Below are 23,532 nucleotides of genomic sequence, written 5' to 3' on the forward strand. Positions count from 1 at the left end.
CATTTCTTCATTCTTTTCAACTGTCTTTAAAAAAAAAAACTCACTATTAACTTTCCTTTATAACTAAAAGCCTACTTCTGAGAAACAGAACAACAAAGGGCCAGAAAATCTCTCTTCCGTGATGTATAATCCCCACCCACCTGTGAAAGCTTTCCTGCTTTGAAGAACTGTCAGCCCACATAGAAGACAGTGATCAGAGCAAGAGACTTCACTCTGCAGAGAGAGTGGGGGCATGGCAGTCCTTAGCTCACTGTGGGCCATTGTGATCACTACATGTCTAGGTAAGGAGGCTGTAGGTCTTTAATCCCTATGAGCATCTAGGGTTTTGAAGAAATGGGGACAATTAGTAAAAATGCTGCATTGACTCTTAAACCTAAGTTTCTGGGAAGTTTACATCTGATATCCCTTCCCTGGCACTGAAATCAAGAGGAAAGGCAGATGAGTGTGGGAACCAGATTGAGAGTCTGTTTCTCTGACAGAAGCCACAATGGAATCATCTTCTCTTTTCTTCTCCACAGGAGCCAGCAAGGCTCAGACAGTCTCTCAGCCTCAGCAGGAAAAGTCTGTGCAGGAGACAGAGTCCATAACCCTGGACTGCACCTATGACACGAGTGACACTAATTACTACTTATTCTGGTACAAACAGCAAGGAGGACGGGTGACTCTCGTTATTCGACAAGAAGCTTACAAGCAACATAATGCAACAGAGAATCGCTTCTCTGTGAACTTCCAGAAAGCAGCTAAGTCCTTCAGCCTTGAGATCTCAGACTTGCAGCTGGGGGATGCTGCGATGTATTTCTGTGCACTCAGTGGAGCCACAGTGACACAGGCAACAGAGACGGGCTAACAGAAACCTCAGATCTCAGCATCTGTGCAAACATGGAAGAAGTGGCTGGGGTACCAGAAGAGAAAATCATCAACTTTTCTTAGGAGTAAGTGCTACTCTCCTCTGGCTGCAAGAAATATGGGAAAGGGGTATCTTCAGACTGTAAATCTTAAAGTAACAGCCAAGATGGCAATGTAAGTATTCCTAGTTTCATGGCGCTTTCATAATTGTATTTGACTGTCAGAGCTTCGAATCATATTTACACAAGACAGAGCAGACATCTTAAACATTTCCTCTGTTCAGCAATTCTTATAATCTAGGAGTTCTTGCCTCCAGGAATTTTTGTCAAATGATGTTCATACTTTTCGTTGACCATTGATATCTAAAAATAAATCTCTTAAAACTATCATGCAATGGGGTCCTAACCAAAATCCACTTTCTGGGACTGTGTTTTCTTTACACACAACACTAGGCTCTGCTTAGTTAAATGTCTTGATTCTATAAGAAAGCATACTTCCACCAGAGAATTCAGACAGGCTGCACTGTGCCTGGTTCTGTGTCAGTCACTAAGGTTAATTTGAACTCAGTATGCCCATGGTCTTCTATTCAAGGTGTGGAGTTAATAACTTGAGAGGGCTAAGTGACCTGGCTATCACGAGACACCATTTACTATGATAGGAGAGGGGAAAGAGGGCTATAACTGGGAGGTGAATGCTTCACAGTGCTGCCTTCGCTGTTTACATAACAACACGAACAGCAATAGAAGTGTAGCAATACGCTCTGGGAAGATCAAAATGTCAGGAATTAAAATCTCTCAGCAGTGAAGACATGAGTCAGCCTACTGGGCAGGCAATCAAGGCCCCACTATGTGCTATCCGAGGGTAAGGAAACATTGAGAGTATAGCATAGGAGATAAGAGATGAGTGGGTACCAATTATGGCCTTGCTAAAGTAGTGGAGTCTAGAGCTCATGACATGCAATCTTGCTTTATTAAATATTACAAAGACAGTGGAGGCACTCAATAGAAGTACCATAGGGCAAGCTGTGTCTGAGGAGCACAGAGAGAGTTGGAGCAAGTATCTCATCAGCATTGTAGCCCCATCCAGAGCCCTGTCTGATTTTAGCCAGAACCATGACAGATAATGCTGTCTTATAAAGGACAACATTTAACTGGGGCTGGCTTACAGGTTCTGAGGTTCAGTCCATCATCATCAATGTGGGAGCATGGCAGCATCCAGGCAGGCATGGTGCAGGAGGAGCTGAGAGTTCTACATCTTCATCTGAAGGCTTCTAGCAGAATACTGACTTCCAGGCAGCTAGGATGAGAGTTTTAAAGCCCACACCCACAGTGACACACCTACTCCAACAGGGTCACACCTTCTAATAGTGCCACTCCCTGGACTGAGCATATACAAACCATCACAACTAGTGAGGGAAGGTGAGCGCTTAAGTGATGACGAATAAGGGCCAGATTTACTGAGGATGAAAACACTAATTTCTCTCAAAATATGATGTGTCAGGTCATGTTTACCAAACTGCAATCTCTAGACATACGTATTACATCCGTTCACCACCCAAAAGGCTGACTTACTGTTAGCCGCGGGCATTTTGAAAAGCTCCTCTATTTTTGCTAAAGTGTGACAAGTTGCTACAACCATAGTAATTCTTATTCCAGAACGAGTATAGCTGTTTTCCTAGACCCCTGCCAGCACCCATGCAGACTCCTGACGGCAGCTGGCCACAGGAGGTGTTTGTCAGTAGATGTCCTTCACTAATGACTCACAGCTATTGGCTCGCTCCTAGAAATGGCCAGTGTCCACCCAAAATAAGGCAGTCAGGGAAAGCCTGACTCTTCCACTCAGGGTGATGCTTGAGTACTAGGAATCCACAAAGCCCGCCTACACAGTGGCATGCTTCCTCCCACAAGACCACACCTATTCCAATAAGGCCACACCTCCTCATAGTGCTACTTCCCATGGGCCAAGCATATCCAATCCGCCACACAGGATAATGAGGTGAGTTTACTTGCTCGATTCAAATGGGATATGGTTAGAGCCAGTGACAGAGGGAGAGGCAGGATAGTGCCTCCACAGAGTGGCTAAAGAATGACTACAGTATCTGTTCTCTGTTGGGCAAGGTTTTTAAGATTTCTCTGAGAAAACTAAGGCAGGGGTGCCTAAGAAGCAGTGGGGACTTTTCTTCTAGAGTCTGGTCTTCCTCTTACCTGTATAAATAGGTGTGTGGTGGACAGATCCAGGTTTTATTAATCAGCATAAATAAAAGCTGAAGAGTGTGGCTGCAAAGGGAAAAGGAAGGTTGCCCACAGAGGCTGAAATCTTAAAGAAATGGGATACATAGAGAGGGGCCTATGAGGTAAGGAGAGTGTAAGTAGAGAGTGAGCCCCTATAGGGGGCATTTGTGCAGGTTCAAAGAAGTGGTCGTTGTTAAAATAAATCACAGAGGTGAGCCTTGTGATTATAAAAAAAAAAAATGTCTTTTGAGGTAATGAGTTGAAGAAAAACAATAGCCCATTGCCTATCCCAGAGGCTGGGCTCTTTTATCCTGGAAACCACCTAAGGCATGTGGACAGCATCTTTCCTCAGAACGAATGACAAGGCTGAGGCCTGGCTATCTCTGCTAGGTCATGTCACCGCTCCTGCTATCCTGACTCTACTGAACTGGACTGTTGGTATATCCATGAAGTGTTTGTAAGTGGTTTGAGCTGCCACTGCTGACCTGTGAACTGAACTGAAGGTTTCCTGACAATGCAGATGGGATTTGCTCCAAAGAACCATTTCTAAACAGGTCCACTTTCCCCATATCTTTTCTTTTCCACTACCTCTGATGAGAGACTGCCCCAAGAAACCTATGATGAGGACACAGACCTCAACCAGAAAGAGATGTAACTTTAATTTTTTTTAATGCTTACTTTTAATGATGGTCTTAAATGCTTTAACCTCCCTTCTAGCCCACCACTCTTCAGAGACCAACAAGCATTGCTCAGCTAGCTCTATAAGCAAGCCTAGCCTAGCATTGTCCATTGAGTCCTCTTTATAGTCCCTCCAAACATCACGTGTCCTCCATTGGTCTTGTCTCACCTTGAGTCTTGCCCTTAGCACGTGTGTCTGTCTCAGCTGACATCGCTCTGCCAACCTGCCAATTGGCCTGAGTCCGGGGAAGTGTCAAGAAGCTGCTGCATACCACCAGAGGTTTTTTGGTATGTTTCTGTGGAGTCCCAACAAAAGGAGCTCAACTATACAGTGTAATGCAGACCAATATATGCATGTCATTAGCGAAGAATCTTCCATCACATGTCCTTTCATGTACTTGCTTTAGCAGATCTTTCATCTGTCTGCTTCAATGAAACATTCCTTCATGGGTCTGCCTTAGCCTTTCACCTGTGTCCACTTCAGCTAAATGTTCCTTCACATGTTCGCCCCAGAAAAAGCCATCCAACACAACACTGACTTTCCAAAGAACTCTTAGGTTTCCACTTCAAAGAGATATTTATGAAAAGGTCTTCTACTTTGGTTAAATTATGACAATTTACCAAAACCATTGTAATTAGCATTCCAGAACTAAAATAGTAGCCACTGTTCACACACCCCCAAAAGAGAAAGCTTTTGTCTCCCACTCTCTACCCTGTCCACCTCTTTTCCTTCTATAACCATGCCTAGTTGTAAGTGGAGAGCAAGTTCTCTTGGTTCCCGATCTATTGGCCTCCTCCTGAGGGTTTTCTCTGATCAAACCTGTTCTGCTGCAGAAGACACTCTTCCCATGTCTATTATAATTTTATTGCCTCTCACTAAGTCTACACTCAACTGTTTCCATGGCTTCCCCCTTAAATCATCTTCCCTTCATTACTTAAACTGCATTTGTAGTTTTTCTCTAATACAGTTTCTTTTTCTTCCTGACTCAAGGTGCCTCAAGCTCATTGTCAGCTCCAGAGCTTTCCTTTCTGACTGACAGAATTACCCTTCTCTCCCAGTGTCCTATAGTACTGGATCTATGCTGAGTGGCATACCATCTTGAGATGTACTCAGCTTTCCTCCACTAAGAACATGAAGTAGCATCTCTATGAGGAAAGGTATTCCCTGTGCATTTCAGCATTCACCCTACCCTAAGCACAGTGTTTGGCAAGTGTTGACAAATCTCTAAGATTGTGTTTAATGTTTATTCTATAATTGTTCTATATACTTGAAGGATCATTAAAGGGAATCATCAGAACTAGAGATGTAGTTTAGTCAGTAGAGCATTTGCCTAGCATGCAGGAAGGTCTGGGTACATTACCTAATACCAATGGGCAGTTTGAGGAATGCCTGTAGTCCTGACACTCATTAAGTGAGGCCACTGGATCAGGAATTCAAGGTCACCTTAACTAGATAGGAAGTTTAAGGCTAGCCTAAACTGCAAAGGACCTTGTATCAGAATTTTAAACGGCACATAGGAGGAAAGGCATGGTAAAAGATAAGACATAAAAGCAGTAAAAAAGGAAATAATTGGGTACATTTACTTATATTAAGCAAAAATATATGAAAATCACATTGATTTCATAATAGCTTTGCTTATTTGTTTATTTAATCATTTATTTATTTTTTTAATCTGTGTTGTGTGATGAGAAAGGCACACATCACAGAGTGCATGCCAGACAAAAATTTCCAGGATTCAGTTCTTTTTTTTTCCACATGTGGCCCCCAGGGATTGAACTCAAGTCATCAGGCTTGGCAGCAGACTCCTTCACCCACTGAGGCATCTTGCTGCTCTAAAACAGATTTCCAGATGCAATCAAATTTTTTCTTAGAAGTAAATTCCAAAGATCAGGGTAGATATGTTCTTAACCTGAAGAGGGCACTGCTAACTTATCTGCAGAAGTTGAGCTATAAAAAGTTAGATCAATGATACACACACACACACACACACAGGAAAATAAACTGATACAAATCCTCCCGTATCTGAACAGCTGGATTCAAATGTTTGCCCCAAAATTAAATTTTCAATAAATTTCAAAAGGCTAAAGGACAGAGATGCTTCTAGAAGCCAAAGACCTGGCAACTTTGGTCTAGATGTGAGCCTAAGATTCATTTTGTCAGGAAAATACAGGGCTGAGAACTGGTCTTTTTTTATTTACAGAAATAAATTAGCTTCCAAGTCTTCCCAACTGACCACATTCAAAGGGACAAGTTGTAATTTTCTGAGCAGTGGTTCAGACCCAGGCCCAAGGCTGGATCTCTCCTTGTAGTCCAGAACTATGTGGGGTTGCTGTCCCTCCACAGTGGAGTACCTAATCCACCATCCCCTTTCCATAAGACCTGACCATCATGAGGCTGCATCACCTATCTGCGCTGCAGAAATCATGTTGCTGGAGGATGCCCAAGTATTACTCAGAGCTTAATAAATAGTCTTTATTACCTTCTCCGATAAGATAAATTGTAACATACTATAGTGAATGATATAAAAACTTTTTGAAAAACTTGTTCAAAGTGTTTTGTTTGCTTTATTTTCATCTGAAAATTAAATTATATGAACACGCAGCATGAGATTGTTACCATCCGGCTGGCTTAATCAGGTCTGTTTTCTCTGCCAGTTAAAGAATTAAAAGGCAGAGGAAAATCTTGAGCTCAACAGGTAGCAGTAAAGAAATCTGGGACCCATCAAACTGGAGCAGTTGGGATCATCAGGTGAAGAAACACAGTTGTTGGGTTAAGAAACACACATATGGTCCCTCCACTGAAGAATGGATCAAGAAAATGTGGTATGACAACACAATAGAATACTATTCAGCTATCTGTTAAAAAGACATCAAGAATTTTGCAGGCATATGGATAGAACTTGAGAATATCACCCTGAGTGAGGTAATGCAGAGCCAGAAAGACATGTATGGTATGTACTCACTTATAAGTTGACATTGGCCATAAAGTACAGGACAACCTTGCTACAATCCACAGACTCAAAGAAACAAGGTAGTAAGTGGTCCCAAGGGAGGATGTACAAATCTCACTCAGAAGAGGAAACAAAATAGTCATTGGAGGTGGATGGAGAGAGGGAACTGGGTAGGAGAGGGGGGTAAGGAGGGAAACTGGGATGGCAATCAGGTGTGGTGAGGGGGCGTGGGAGAGGGCTGGGAGTGAGAATGGAAATTATTGTCAGGGGCATCTCTGGTGACTAGCTGGAAGCCTGGAGAGAATATGGGGATTCTATGGGAGTGACCCTAGCCTAAAGTCCTTCTAGAGGGAGATATAGAGACTGAAATAGCCATCTCCTATAACCAGACAGGACTTCCAGAGGAGGGAGGGGGACAACAATCCACCCACAAAACCTTCAACCCAAAATTTGTCCTGCCTACAAAATGCACAGCAATAAAGATAGAACAAAGACTGAGGGAACAGCCAACCAGTTTATAGCCCCAACTTGAGACTCATTTCGTGTGAGAAGAGCCAATCCCTGACACTGTCCGTGATACTCTGTCATGCTTGCAGAGAGGAACCTAGCATAGCTGTCTCCTGAGAGGCTTTATGCAGTAGCAGATAGAGGCAGATGCAGAGACTCACAGCCAGACATCAGGTGGAACCCAGGGAGTCTTGTGGAAGAGTAGGGGATAGAAGTGAGCAAGCTAGAGGAGTCAAGGACACCACAAGAAGACCCACAGAGTCAACTAACCTGGGACATGGGGGCTCACAAAGCCTGGACCACCAACCAGAGAGCATGCAGGAGCTGAACCTAGGCCCCCTACACACTTATAATAGATGTGCAGCTTGGTGTTCATGAAGTTCCCTTAACAAGTGGAGTCGGGGCTGTCTCAGTCTCTGTTCCCTGCCGTTGGATCCCCCTGCCACCAACTTAGACTACCTGGATGGGCCTCAGTTGGGGAGGATGTGACTAGACCTGCTGGGACTAGATGCCCCATGGTGGGTTGTTACCCAAGGTGGGGGTCTCCCCTTCTCTGGGGAGAGGGGTGAGGGCAATGAGGGAAGGGATTTGTAAGGGAGTTACTGGGAAGACAGTAGGAGGGGGCTGTGATCAGAATGTAAAGTGAATAAAAATATTAAAATTAGAAAAATAAAAAAAGAAAGAAAGACATATATGCTGCAGACACACAGAAAGAAAGACCTTTTGCAATGAAGAAATGGGTATTACACTACCTGTGCCACTGGCATCTCTCTGTGCCAGCCCTCTGCACCTGTAGTTCTCATAAAAGCATGGCAGTGGGTATGTGATATTCATGGGGTATTTCTCAAGTGTTATGTCTAACTCTGGGGAGAAACCTTGTGACCAGAGTTGCCTTGTGGGATTGCTTAGCCAAGCTCACACACTGGTTTACCTGTCCTCACATTCCATTTACCCACTTGAAGATTTGATTGCATGCATCATCTTATTGAATCTTCAGAGTTCCATAACTTTACTAGGAAGTGATTGGATGGTGAGTATCAGACTCTATAAAGTTCTGGCTAGCCCCAGTGGGCCAGGAGATGTCAAGAACTAAACAGAGCTTCTAATTTGAGACCTGACAGACACAGCAAATCAGGAAATCTTCACTCTTGGAGACCCCCATTAGTAAACTCACACCTTGAACAGGGCTGAGGTTGGGAGTGAAGGCAGCCCCATCACCTCGAGGTTCCTATAAGAGGATGGACAGGCAAAAGGAAACTGTAGACCCTTAACATGTCTAAAAATTTCCTGTGGCTTCAGCCATAAATAGTAAATCGGACAAAAGTATGTTTTAGGAAGTCCTCTCGAGTTGAAAACATCTCTATTTAAAAAAAAAAAAATCCACAATGTACCAAGATTTCCAAATGGAAATAACAAGCAGGACAGAGAATTAGAGACACCTCTCCCCATGGCTTTTAATGTGATCTTCTATTCCCTTTCTAGATTTTTAGAGGGGAAATGCATTTATAGAAACCCTGACACTGTACAGGTGGCCTTGACTAAGACAGGGTGACACAGATTCTGTAGGCAGAGAAAATTCATGTAAATGAGATTCACGGTTCTCTGCATTGTGGGTTTTTATTTTTGCTCAGGTGCCTCATTATAAAATAAGTACTGTAATTTGTGCCCTTTCCTCTCTTATAGAAAAAAAATTACATATAAAGAACAACAAAATGCTGATGACAAGCTGTCAGATGTGCGGTAAAGAATGTTCTCAGATAAACTATGCTATTCTGTTCTGTTTTTTTTTTTCTGCCACAAAATCATTATGAAACATTCACAAAACTCTTTACAACGATGTCTCCCACCAGTATGGTAAAGGTCCTTGACATAGCCAAACCCAGGTATTTGTCACCAAAAGGAAAAACATCTTCAGTAAATAACAATGCAATTAGAATCTAAATTCTTGGTTCAAATTATCTGCATTATCTGAACACTGTCACTGTCAGAATTATTTTAATCATGTCTCAATCCAACAAAACACTATTGATCAGGAGCCTGAGGAGATAGATGACTCAATTGCAAAAGCACTTGCTGTATAATCAGGACCTGAGCTCGTCCCCCAAACTCACATAAGAAGCTAGATGCAGTAAAATGTATCTGAAATCCCTGTGTTCGTAAGGCAAGATGCAGGCAGGAGAACGACTAGGATCGCCATATACAGCACAGCAGCAGAAATAGTGAGAAAATCCTGCCTCAGAATAAGGTGAAAGGCAACTTCCAAAAGATGCCCCCTGACCTCTATACAGGTGCTATAGCACCTGTGCACGTTTATATATCATACAAGTTTGGGTTTTGTTTTGTGGGGGAGTGGGTTTTTTTGAGACAGGGTTTCTCTGTGTAGCCCTGGCTGTCCTGGAACTCACTCTGTAGACCAGGCTGGCCTCGAACTCAGAAATCTGCCTGCCTCTGCCTCCCGAGTGCTGGGATTAAAGGTGCTTGCCACCACTGCCCGGCAAGTTTGGGTTCTTTTAAATTATTAGTCAAAGAACAGTAATTATACCAATACTATATTCTGAAAACCTACTGACTAGTTTATGATATCAACTTTTCAGACAGAAAAAGGGGTGGAAAGAAAAAAGAGAATGGGGAGAGAAGAAAAGAAGACTTATTACATGAAACTTAGTCATTACATCAGCCTTGACTGTCCTCTCATTATCTATCCCATCCCCCACTCCACTCCAAATTTTTGTTTGTCTGGTTTGCTTTCCAGTCTTTTTTGTTTTGTTTTTGTTGTTTTGGGCTTTTTGTTTGTTTGTTGTTGTTGTTGTTGTTATTGTTTTTCTTTTTAGCTTTTTGAGACAAGGTCTTTCTACATAGCCCTGGCTGTCCTGGAATCTACTCTGTTGACCAGGATGGCCTTGAACTCACAGAGATACACCTACCTGCCTCTGCCTCCCAAATGCTAGGATTAAAGACATGCAGCACCACACATGGCCTTTCCTTTCAAGCTTTGTCTCTATTAAAAGCAATTATCACTTTCTTCTTTTCTATTTTACCCCCAGACAATATTTGGTTCTGACTGTATCTTTTTTTTAACTTGAGAAAGATTTATTCTCTGAAGAGAAAGATAAACACCTTGACACGTTTTCTAAGCGAGATATCACCACTGACAGCCCACTTGGCTTACCATTTCCTGTTTTGAAGGTGTGATGGTGCCAGGGCAGCTGAGAGCAAGGACTGAATCTGAAGCTAGCTTCCAGTATGGCATGGACGCGCTTGCTGTGGATGCTCTTGGTTTCCACTTCTCTTGGTAAGAAGGCAAAGACATTTGCTTTTACAAGAATTCATTAGGAATGGGAAATCGGGGGAGGGGGGGGGATTAACAGCACTGGGTTCTGAGAGCAGCATCGCTGGACCCAGCTTACAGGAAGCTAAGTCTAGTATCCTCTGCCTGGCACTGAAATCAAGAGGAAAGGCAGATGAGGGTGGGAACCAGACTGAGAGTTTGTTTCTCTGACAGAAGCCACAATGGAGTCATTTCGCTTTTCTTTTCCACAGGAGCCAGCATGGCTCAGACAGTCTCTCAGCCTCAGCAGGAAAAGTCTGTGCAGGAGACAGAGTCCATAACCCTGGACTGCACCTATGACACGAGTGACACTAATTACTACTTATTCTGGTACAAACAGCAAGGAGGACGGGTGACTCTCGTTATTCGACAAGAAGCTTACAAGCAACATAATGCAACAGAGAATCGCTTCTCTGTGAACTTCCAGAAAGCAGCTAAGTCCTTCAGCCTTGAGATCTCAGACTCGCAGCTGGGGGATGCTGCGATATATTTCTGTGCACTCATGGAGCGCCACAGTGATACAGGCAACAGAGACGGGCTAACAGAAACCTCAGATCTCAGCATCTGTGCAAAATGGCAGGAAGTGGCTGGGGTACCAGCGGCATACAAAAAAAGACTTTCTTTTCTCTAGAGGAAAAAGTACTCATATGCAACTGTAGGAAACACGGATATAATTCTATAAACTTAAGTTCTCAAAACAATAATAAAATGCAGGGGTGTACACAGCTTTACAGTTTTGTAAAGTGTGTTCACATGTATTACTGGCTATCCAAACTCTTGTGCACAGAACAGGTCAGACATTTGCAGTGTTGCTGTGATCCAGCAAACCTCAGAGCTTGACCTATAGCTATTTGAAAATTTTGTCCAAGTTGTTAAATTTAATTATTCTAAACACTACATGTATTCATTACTTTTCTGTTGCTATGATAAAACACCATAAGGCAACTTACATAAAAAGAAAGTTTATGTGTGTTTTTAGCTCAAGAATGATAGGGCTAGTGTGGCAGAACCAGTATCGCAGCAGGTAGCAGGCATGGAAGCTGGAGCTGCTGAGAATTCAGAGTTCACATCTCAACCATGACCATGAAGAGAGAAAACTAGCTGGGAGTGGGGTGAGGCAGTACGCTCTCAAAGCCGATCTTGCTGCATATTTCATTCAACATCTACTAAGTCTCTTCAAATATTGTCACCATCTGGGGACCAAGTATTCAGATACTTGAGATCAGGGGACATGTCTCACTCAAGCCTGTACATGACCAATTTTATGTGCGTATCTCACTATCTCGCCAAAGATATATGTGCATGTATACATACATATATGCATACATACATATATCTATACATACATACATCTATACATATATATACACATGTACACATATACATATATATGATTCAATTTCTTATTTGCCCTACAGATCTTAATTTTATACACTATTCTCCTTTCCTCAGCCTTGCTCACTCTTCTGGCACATTGTAAATATCTGGTTTTGTTTGTTTACTTGTTAGGATTGAGTACAGAACGCCATCTACACTAAGCCAGTGCTCAACCATTGAGGTATATCCCCAGCCCAAAAAAAACCCATCTTCTACCTTCCCACATAAGCTATCTGATTTTTCATGACATGTTATTTTTTCTCTAATGGTAAAATAGTTGGAAAATCAACATCCTGTCTATCCCATTGTTTCCTGAGTGATCTATCTGATGAATCTACTTTTCTGATTTGGAGCCCTCCTTTGTCTGGCAAAAATATGATACTATGGTAACTGTTTCTGATGAGGCAACCTGGAGAAGCCATTTGGGAAATCATCTCTAAAAGTTGGGCCCAAGTAGCTGTCTGGCAAGAGTGACTACCCTTATTTATACTCAATAAGAAATGAGATATTTCTGGATAATGAAAGGTCCCCCACCTTACTTAGGTTAAGGAAAAAGGGTTTTGTTTAGTTTGGGGTTTTATTTTGTTTTATTGTTTGTTTTTTGGGTTTTTTGTTTGTTTGTTTTTGGGGGGGTTGGTTTGGTTTTTTTTGTTTGTTTGTTTGTTTGTTTGTTTGCTTGGTTTTTAAATAACAGTACCAGTGGTGGTTAGAATACGCTTGGCCCAGGTAGTGGCGCTACTGGGAGGTGTGGCCTTGTTGGAGGAAGTGTATTCCTATGGGGGTGGGGTTTGGGAGATCTGCCTCCTAGTTACCTGGAAGCATATTCTGTTTACCTTCAGAACAAGATGCAGAAATCTCAGCTCCTCCAGTGCAACACCTGCCTGGACGCTGCTATGCTTCCTGCTTTGATGATAATAGACTGAACCTCTGTACCAGTAAGGCAACACCAATTAAATGTTGTCCCTATAAGAGTTGCCTTGGTCCTGGTGTCTCTTGACAGCAATGGAAACTCTAACTAAGACAGTGCCAGTGTTTCTTTTCATGTTCATACTCTCCCATGATAGTTGTTACAACTTAACACCTGGGTACAGCATTCATTCCATCTGCTCTCTTTAGAAAGTACAGGAAAGAATAAGACAGGTCCAATGGGCATGGAATCATATTTAGGATGAATACAGGCCAGGCCAAATGCTGAACCATCACTCAGATTGATAAATCATTTTCCAGAACCCATCTGTTCCTCCGCTCACTTCAATTCTAAGAACACCACATGTGAGACCTTTCTCTACTTGTAGGCTCTTTAGAAGTGCCAGACATGGGCTAAAATCAGTGAAAGCATTGCTCTCACAAAGGCAGAAACCCTCAAGCCTACTAAATTTTATTTTCTCCTCTATCCCAGGCCCGTTGGTCATCAAGGTTCACAAATTCAGCCAAATGTCATCATCTTAGTGCTTCTTTCTCCTTTCCTTCTTTGCTTCTAGTCCCTCCCCATACAGTTCTTCTCATGTATCTCATTGATACATAAATATTCACCTAATCTCTCAGTCCTCAATTTCTCCCCTTCAAATGTTAACTCACATAGCCAAGAGAATGGTCTAATAAAAGTCAATTAATGAGCATGTCCCCTTTAATAAAGATCACTTTCCATGAAAGAACCATGGTTATTAAAGAATATAAGTCCCATCAAAGCAGAGGGTATCACTATGGGTTCATAACTATGTCTTGCAGGATAAGTGATCAAGAATCATCAATTAATGAATTAGTTAGCTTCCTACTTCCACTTATCTGTTCAACCTCATTTGTTATCACGCTCCTGTCTGCATCCCATCTCCCTCTCCAACCTCAATCTCGTCATAAGTTTATCTCCATAATTTATTCTTTTTTTGGAATTTACCCTTCATCACGGAACACTCATCCCACTTAATCAACTAACTATTGCTTATGATATTTCAGACAGCTTAGATGTCCATCAGTGGTTGGATAAATAATAAAAATATGACATATTTATACAATAGAATGGTATGCAGCTGTTAAAAATTGAATTATGAAATTTGAAGATAAATAAATGGATCTAGAAAAAAAAAGATCCTGAAACTATAATATGACCCATTAATTTTTTATATATTTTTATTGGATATTTTATTTATTTACATTTCAAATGTTATCCTCTTTCCTGATTTCCCCTCATGAAACCTCCTATCCCATTCCCCTGCTTCTATGAGGGTGCTCACCCACCCACCCACTCCCACCTCCCCACCCTGGCATTTCCCTACACTGGGGCATTGATCCTTTCCAGGACTAAGGGCCTCTCCTCCCATTGATGTCCAACAAGGCTATCCTCTGCTACATATGCAGCTGGAGCCGTGGGTCCCATTGTGAGAGTAAAAATTAAAAACAACTTGGCAATGACCGCCAGATGGCTTGCTGAGCTTGCTGAGAATAGCCATAATAAAAATATCAAGCCCCTCTAGGGACAAGGTGACCAAAAATACAGAAACAATCAAAGACATATCTTGACCAGTCTAAACATGCACAAGTGAGTAATGGGCCACCTGGTGTTTATCCTAGAAGGTCTGAGGTTTCATGGTCAAAAATAGTGGGCCATCCAGCCTGTCAAAATGAGTGCTTACGCAAAGTGCTGATGTTTGAAATATCCAATTATATGTAACCGCGTCAGAATTTCCCGCTTTTCCCTTCCCCCTTACACTGTTCCCTACAAAAGCCCCAAACTTTCTGGGGTCTTCGTCGATTCTCTCCCCTGTGTGGGATGAGTTTGATCCAAGGGCCCTCATTAGTACACTGCCTTTTGCCATTTGCATCAAGTCAGTCTCTCGTGTCTCCTTGGGTGCGCGCTGATCGGGACTTGAGTTGGGGGTCCCCTTCATGGGTCCTTACACCATGACACATTAATTTAATAGATGTGTAATAGAATATAAGAAAGATATGTGTGAAAGTGGTTCTGTGCTGTGTGTCTACTTCTCACTTAACAGTAACACAGTGAACCTGACATCACTTATTTTTATTAGGAGTTCAGTGTAAAATTAACAGTGTTAAGTTATTGATTTTTAATATAAATGATGTGAGCTTTTTTTAAACATTGGTTGATAATTATTTAATTTTGACTTTGAAACATCTGAAACTTTTTTCACTTCATTTTCAAATTACACTTTAAATTTAAACTCTAAAATAAAAGTTTGGCCAGAGTGCACTAGCAAATGTTCAAAGTGCTAGTCTAGCTAAAGAAAATGACATCCAATGGAGAATATAGACATTACCTCAGAAAACATTTCTGCTTGTAACTTCTTAAACATATTTTCTTCATATGGCCAAAAGTGAGTATGAATGAATGTGCCTTCCAGTTATTTTTCTCAATTGAAAATTGATGTAGACACACACACACACACACACAAATAATTCTTAGTTCTTGCACTATGCTATGATAAAACAATATGACTAACTTATATAAGAAAGAATGTACTTCATACTTAGATTTCAGAGCACTGGAGTTTGTGAGCATCATGTCAGGGAGCATGGCAGCAGGCAAGAAGGCACAATGCTAGAAAGGTAGATGAGAGCTTACATCTTGTTCAACAATATGGAGGCATGAATAGAAAGACTAGTTATGATGCAAGTCTTTTGAAACCTCAAAACCCACACCCAGTGATACACCTTCTCCAACAAGGTCACACCTCCTAATCCTTCCCAAACAGTTTCACCAACTGAGAACAAGGTAATCAAACATATGAGCCTAAAAGGTCTATTCTTTTTCAAACTATATTCCGTTCCTGATCCCCATAAGCTTGTGACCATACCATAATTCAAAATGCATTTAGTTCAACATCAAAAGTGCCTACTGACTTTAAAGTCTCAACACAATAAAGGAGTCCAAAATCTCTTCTGAGACTCAAGTCAATCTCTTAATTATAACCCTTTGTAACATCATAAAGCAAACTATATACTTCTAATATACAATGGCATAGAATATATGTTGTCATTTCTAAAGGCAGGAATGGGGCTACAATGAGGAAATGCCAGATTAACAAAAAGACTGAAACCCAGCAGGGCAAGCTCCAAATCCTTTAGCCCTGTGTCTTATGTCAAAAGGCAGTAAATCCATATATTGATACTCATTATATTTTTTAAATTATCCAAAATAAAAATAATTTTACAGTTATATAATGGCTCTATTGGCCAGAAATTTAACATGTGTGGAGATTGAGAATCCTCTCCAAGTTCTCATAGATAAAAAAGATGAACAAAAATATTTATTAGTACTTTTATTTGATGACTGTATTAAATTGTATTTACTTAAACTTGAGAACAAATTACAAGAGAGCTTGATAAAATTTGCTACAGTAAACCTGGCATTACATTCTAAATATGTCACCAAAAATGTTCACAGGAGTAAATGTGGAAAAATCAGGCAGAATCATTCTAACCACTACATGCCATTTCTAGTTAGAAATTGTCTTGATCATTTTGTTGTTAGTACATAAAAGTTTTATTTAATCATCTCACAAGTGTTCACCATAATGAACACCTAATTTGGATGAGTTTTAAAAACAAAGGGTGACAAAGGCTAACAAGAATAAAACTACCCAGCAAATAAAACTAAAATAAGTACTTCTTTTACTTAAAACATAGCCATATATGTGGAAGAAATTGTTTGGACTACTCTAAATGTTATAGATAAATTCTCAGCCAGTATTCATGAGATGGTGTTTGAGATTGGGGGTTGGGGTGCTAATAAATTTCCTGAAGTTTGACTTTTCAGAGAGGTGTTAATGAGTTCCAAAAGTATGGAGGACAGATTTCTTGCTTATGCAAGGACATTTGAACGTATATCTCTCCTTAGGAAGGGCAGCTTGAAATGGCATAGTTACCTACTAATAGCATTGTAAAAGAAAAAGTTCTCGAATCTTGGAAGAAAGAAAAATAATAACGTGGTTGGCTTTGTGGGAGGGGCATTGGGGGAGCACAGGAGAACAGTTTCAAATAGGTACTAAACTGCCCCTCCTAGGAAATGCACCTGCTTGCTCCAGCATGTTCACTTAACAATCCATTACTGAGAAACAGTTTCTCTGAGCTGAAAGAAAAATTAACCCCAGAGTATAATGTGTATTACTGCCTTAATTGATGTTTGATTGCCGTAACCATGATTGGGCAATCCACTAGAGAAAGCATTTGATTGGGGGTTGGCTTACAGATTCAGAGAGTGAGCCCATGACCATCATGGGAGGGAGCATGGCAGCGAGCAGGCAGGAACTAGAACAGTAGCTGAAAGCCCACATCTCCTTAGCAAGTTAGAGTCAGAAAAAAAAACAAGACGGGACTTGGTATCGGTATCTGAGACCTCAAAACCTACCCACAGTGGCACAGCTCCTCCAACAAGGGCACACCTCCTAATCCTTCCCAAACTGTTCCAACTGAGAACCGTTTCAAGCACTCACGTATATGAGCCTATAGGGGCTATCTGCATTCAAATCACCCCATGGACACAAACAATATCTTATTTTTCAGTCTACTCATTTACATTTTTCCTGTATGCCTTTGTAGAATCAGTGTTTTTGTGGTTTTCTCAATAAGGACTTCAATCTAAATCTTAGGCTAGAACAAAGAAGTAATTTCAGGCAGGAATCTAAATCTTAGGCTAGAACAAAGAAGTAATTTCAGGCAGGAAAAATCTCAATAAGGACTTTAATAAAACTTGGATGCAGCCTTACCCCCCAATTTATGTGAAAAATATAACTTTTGCCACATTTTGTGGTATTCTATCATTGTTTTGGATAATCAAGTTCTTATACTTAAGCTATAAAGTCCTGATTCCGTATCATGTCTGGTTTAGACAGAAAGGTAGCTGGGCACTATTTATTTAATTTTATCATCCTAACATTCAAATATTCTGTTAGAAGAACTCTAATGAAGCACATGCTTTGGAGCATTCTTAATTATTTTTTAATAGTCTGAATTTGGCCATGAAGGAAAGAGAAAGTTGATTAATTTATGTCAAAACTTTCTAATTCTGTGAAGTAGTTTAGACCTTTCTTCATGGCCATCTGGCACATTCTGGCTTTGAACAGCAACTTCATAGAAACATATTCTGCAAGCAAAGAAATGTTCATAAAGCAAATTCTTTCTATTCTATATCTTCATGGAAAGGTTTTATATTTCTGTGGGTATGACAAGAACCTATATACGTCAGTGTGAACTTGCCTCTACCTTGAAATGACCTTACTAAATGTATGCCAATATTCTAGATACAAAACCCTACTCTGATTACTTAGGAGCTACAGGAGAATTCAGTTGTTAATTCGATAACATGAAGTTCTCCCCCCCCCCCAAATAAAAAGTTTCTTCAGGGTTTCCTTCTCTCCACAAATTTCTACTTTCTCCATTGAAGGCTACAGCAACTTCTCTACCAATTTCTTGAGTTTTAGTGTTCCTAACTTTTCTTGTAGGTTACATGCAAGTTTTTTCCCATAATCATCCTGTTCCCCCCTCATTACAGAACTGAAGCTTCTACCCCCTGATCTTCCTTCCTTCCATATGGTCTGTAAGTTGTATCATAGGCATTGTGAGCTTATTAGTGAGTACATACTATGTGTGTTCTTTTGTGTCTGGGTTGCCTTACTCAGGATGATATTTTCTAGTTCCATCCACTTGCCTGAAAATCTCATGAACTCATTGTTTTTAATAGCTGGGTAGTACTCCATTGTGTATATGTGTATTTTCTGTATCCATTCCTCTGTCGAAGGACATCTGGGTTGTTTCCAGATTCTGGCTATTATAAATAAGGCTGCTATGAACATAGTGGAGCATGTGTCCTCTTTATATGATGGAGCATCTTTTGGGTATATGCCTTCTAGTTTCAAGCTAGTTTCCACTCAAGAGGAGCTCCTACAGAGATCAGAGGGAAGAAGTTAAATTAAGGTCAAGATGTCTTTTCCCCCAGCTTCTTCCTTGGGACTAACATAGGCTGGTATTGACCCACATGTACCTGTGGGTCCTTGTTCCAGAGGGTGTCCCACGACGATCTCCAGCCAGGCCTGGTGCAGGGGTCTGGGCCAAGGGGATAGAGTATGAGCAGAGAGGGGGAATTGGTTCCACTGCTTCCACTGCTGCCTCCGTCCACGTCTCTGCTGTCCCCAGTTACTCCCATGTGCTGCACCTGCCTCTCCACACTGAGCCAGTCTGGGCTGTGCTGGTAAGGTGCTAGCTAGCTAGCAGAGAGGGGTGGGTCCTGAAGGCACTCCAGGAGAGCAGATCTCTTCCAAATTGTTACAGCTCTTGCAACAGAAACTCCCAGACAATGGGATGATTCTTGCACACTTTTACTTCTCCTGAATAGAGTCTTTATATACAGTTTTGGGGTGGGTTAGTGTCTGGCAGCAGATAATCCCTATTGGCTTGGTCTGAGAGCTTGGAGATGCCTCATCTACATGTGGGAGAGCCTGAGGCACTATTCCTACATGACTGATGGCCATAGACCTCTCTATGGGAGGGGTTGTGGAAGGCTGAAACTGAGTGAAAGGAGCCAGAAGCGATGCTGAACACCTTCCTTCCCATTAGGGTCCAGGGTTTGAGGCCTGTGCTCGACCAGGCACCCAGCTGCTTCTCACAGCCCACTGCCCAACATGTACCAAGTCAGTTTCTTAAGTAGGCTTTTCCAGATAGCTTATTTCCAGTTCTGAGAACCATTCCTCTCTCATTCAATACTTGGAGTGATGCTTGTGCCAGGTTACATTATAATACATACATACATACATGTTATATATTTTGTTATATTAATACTATATATATAGATATAGCTTACTCATACTTTTATATGTTTATAGCTGAGGCATGTTTCCCCAAATTATACAGGAAGCTACTAATTTCCTGCCAGAATTCTAAGACTGATTTCAGATCAAAATGCATGTCAATTTCAGTTTAAATGTTGCTTCTTTGGTGAGGCCTTTCCTTCCCTACCAGTTAAACCTCTCTCAGTAGCCATATATTTTCTATAACAATACCCACCACACTTAATGGCAAATACTGAAAGTTAATGTCACCTTCTCTAATGACATCACGCTCCATGACATCAGAAATCAAGTCTCTAACATTGCAATACATGCTGTATACCATTTTCCTCTAAAAGAAAGCATTCCATCTTAGTGGAAAGCTCATTAAAATTCAGGAAGTAGAATCAGGCATAGTGACATACACCTTTAATCCTAAGCAAATGGATCTCTGAGATTGAGGCCAGCCTGATCTTCAGAGTGAGTTCAAGGAGTGAGTTTAGTTTTCTCTAATCATTGAGGAAACATACTGAAAAATGTCTAAACAAGGAAAGTGTAAAAACTGTTAGCATTCTATCTAAGCTCCACCCCACAGTTACTTGGCAACAGCCAGATAGGCCTGACTCACTATAAAAGGGGCTATCCCTGCTCTCTTGCTCCACTCTTGCTCTCTTGTTCTTTCTCTGCTTCTCTTCCCAACTCTCTCTCAATTCCCTTCCCTCCTCTCTTCATGTGCTCATGGCAGGCCTCTACTTCCCTTCCCTTCCCTTCCCTTCCCTTCCCTTCCCTTCCCTTCCCTTCCCTTCCCTTCCCTTCCCTTCCCTTCCCTTCCCTTCCCTTCTCCTCTTCTCTCCTCTCTTCTCCTCTCTCTCTCTCTCTCTCTCTCTCTCTCTCTCTCTCTCTCTCTCTCTCTGACTTTTTCTGCCTCTGCTACCCTCTTGACTCCCTTACCCATGCCCTGAATAAACTCTATTCTACACTACATTGTTGTGTGGCTGGTCCCTCGGGGAAGGGATGCCTCAGCATGGGCCCGCAGAGGCACCCTCTTCCCCTATACCTGACTACATCTCCATAGAACATATCCCCCTCTTTATCTTTTTATAAACACAAGAACAATGGCTGCTTGCTGTTTGCTTAGTTTCTCTGTGTTCTCACTGTCCATTCATCTGTGATTCTGTCTTCTACCTCCAAGTCTCATCAGAGCCTTCATACTTCACCATGATCGCAACACTTCAAATATGCAGACTTTCAGATTGCCCAGCTCCTGTAAATGATGCCACACTCCTGTTAGAGTTCACAACCAGGCACCAGTTCCTTTTTGTCCCTTGAAGTCCCCTGATAGCTACTCTGCTCCAGTGAAATCTTTTCCTTGCTCTTTCTACCCCCACCTCAATTCCTAGCAGCCCTCTGTACTACTGACACACTTCACTTTCTTCTAAGATATCTTTACCCTGGGACTAGATAGAGGGCTCAACAGTTAAGAGCATTTGCTGCTCTTGCAGAGGACCTTAGGTCAGTTCCCAGCACTCAAATTAGGTGTTCACAACTGCCTATGTCTTCAGATCTAAAGAATCTGATAGCCTACCAAGGCCTCCATATGTGTGTGTAATATTCATACAGAGAGATACTCACCAGTGCATGTGATGGTTTGCGTTCATTGTCAACTCGACAGAATCTTGAATCACAGTAGACAGACCGAGGGGCATGTATGTGCGTGATTAACTCCATCTGTTAATTGATTTGGAAAGTGTTAAGTACTGTGTGTGGTGTCATTCTCTGGCTGGCATCCTGGACGGCACACACAAAAAATGGGAGCTGAGGAGCAGAATGCGTTCATACTCTCTGATTCTTGGTTGTGGATGTGGTGTGTCCAGCTGCGTCAAGCTCTTGCCACTCTGACTTCCAGCCATGATGGATTTTGTACTTGAACAATGAACCAGAGCAAACCTTTCTGCCTTAAGTTGCTTCTTTCAGAGTATTTTGTCCCAGCAACAGGAAAAGTAACTAAGACACTGGCTATTCCACATCCCACAACAGTTCCTGATTCCACACATGAATGTGACTCTACCTGACTCGGAGAGTTCTCCAGAATCAATGCCTCAGTTTGCTGATCCATCCTAATTCCAATGGGTGATTTTCCATACAATGTTTTTGGTCCAATCCTTTCTCAGACTTTTTCAAAAAGCATTTCACCATAGTGGTCACTTTGGCAGCACATATACTAAAAAAGCATTTCACCTTCTCTTGTTTCTTGCGATGCTCTCTGAAATAACCTTTAACTCCCTCTCTACCACACTGTTGCATATCCTTCATATTTCAGTTCATCCAGAGAAACCACACTGAACTGCTACAACCTTTCACAATCTCCTCTCTTCTGAATACTCATAGCCTGCCCCTAAAAATTATAAAGTAATGCTATGCTGCCTCGCACCAATAGTTTTTAATCTATGTTTAATGTTAAACTTCCTAACTTACAACTCCATCAAGGTTAAGATTAGATCCTGTGAATTACATAATATTACTTACTTGATATTTGATGTGTGCATGGTATGTGATTTTGACTGTGATGCTTTGAATTTCTGCTAAGATCTTTCATTTGCTTGAGTGATCTTAAGGGGGAAGGATTAGTTCTAGGTGTTTTATCTGTTAGGGACTTCATGTAGGAAATGGTGTTCCTTGAGACAGTAGAGAATTGATTTTAGGATTTAAAATGTAGAAAAATTATATGGAGAAAACTATCTAACATTGACTGCAATGAGCATGATGGGGAAATCCTGCCTGTTCCCTATGTTCCCCAAGTCCTAACAAACATTGCTAGATATGCATAGAAGAATATAGTATTGGATATTAGTCCAATAGGTAGGTGGAGGGTGTTGAGTCAAGTTCTGTCTGTGTGGTCTTAAGCATTTAGTGCAACTCCTGAGGCTCCAGCTCCTCTTCTGTAAAATTAAATGCTGTGGTGATTTAATTTGATTATACATTCATTTGACATAATGCTTAGTCTGTGGTCAAACTAAATACACACCAGCTATCATGGTCTTATTTTGCTCTTTTCCCACATTCTTGTGTAAGAGTTGACAACATGGAGAAGCTAACTCTAGAAGTCAAGATGGCACAGAAAGGTATACCTCCTACAGAGGGGTAGTATGATCCATAATTTAACCCAGCTCGTCAGAAACCTCTATGTGTGTTTAAGATGCCATTCCTATTAACAGTCCACAGGGTTGACATCTTTTTTTTTTTTTCAAGTCAGACTTGGCACTCAGTCCAGCATGACTAAAGAATTCGAGTTCTGATTTGCAGAAAGGATAAGTTCTAAGAATGTGATACAGGTGTGATGAGCTGCACTCAGGTGGAGGTAATCAATGCTTTCTCTCAAAATTTTAAAATTTGAAATAGGAAGAGGAAGCTTGAGTATTTCTTTGGTGATTATACTGTGAGATAAAACCCAGCCAGGAAATGTTTTCAATCATGCCCACTGCCCTGAAGCAGCATCCAGTTCAAACGGAAGAAGCTGATGCATACAGAGGTGGAGAAATGGACGGACTTCCAACATTCAGTTCCCTCACACCCTAGATGCCTGAAGCCAATCCCAGATACACCTTTCAAATTTATCAGTCAGTATGTTTCTCTTACTTGTTTACATTTATTCAATTGATGCACCTTGGGAAAAAAAGCCTTATGGAACCAGTAAGAATCTAAAAACATAGATTTTTCTAAGAAAAAGACTTTAAACGCCTGTTTTAGAAGTGCTTCTCAGTAATCTAAGTATCCTGAAGAGGGCACTGTCTCCCTCTCCCTCTCCCTCTCCCTCTCCCTCTCCCTCTCCCTCTCCC

General features: G+C 41.4%; 2 gene segments (V, D, J or C); both read left to right on the forward strand.

Annotated features, from left to right (window-relative positions):
* Positions 1-23,532, forward strand: part of LOC114639722 — a 586,704-nt gene that overhangs the window by 318,502 nt on the left and 244,670 nt on the right.
* LOC114639725 lies at positions 10,400-11,249 on the forward strand. The segment is given in 2 exon segments: positions 10,400-10,505; positions 10,754-11,249. Coding segments are annotated over 2 exon segments (468 nt in total).

This window comes from Grammomys surdaster, unplaced genomic scaffold, assembly GCF_004785775.1.
Source record: "Grammomys surdaster isolate TR1022 unplaced genomic scaffold, NIH_TR_1.0 125750, whole genome shotgun sequence".
Taxonomy (NCBI): Eukaryota; Metazoa; Chordata; class Mammalia; order Rodentia; family Muridae; genus Grammomys; species Grammomys surdaster.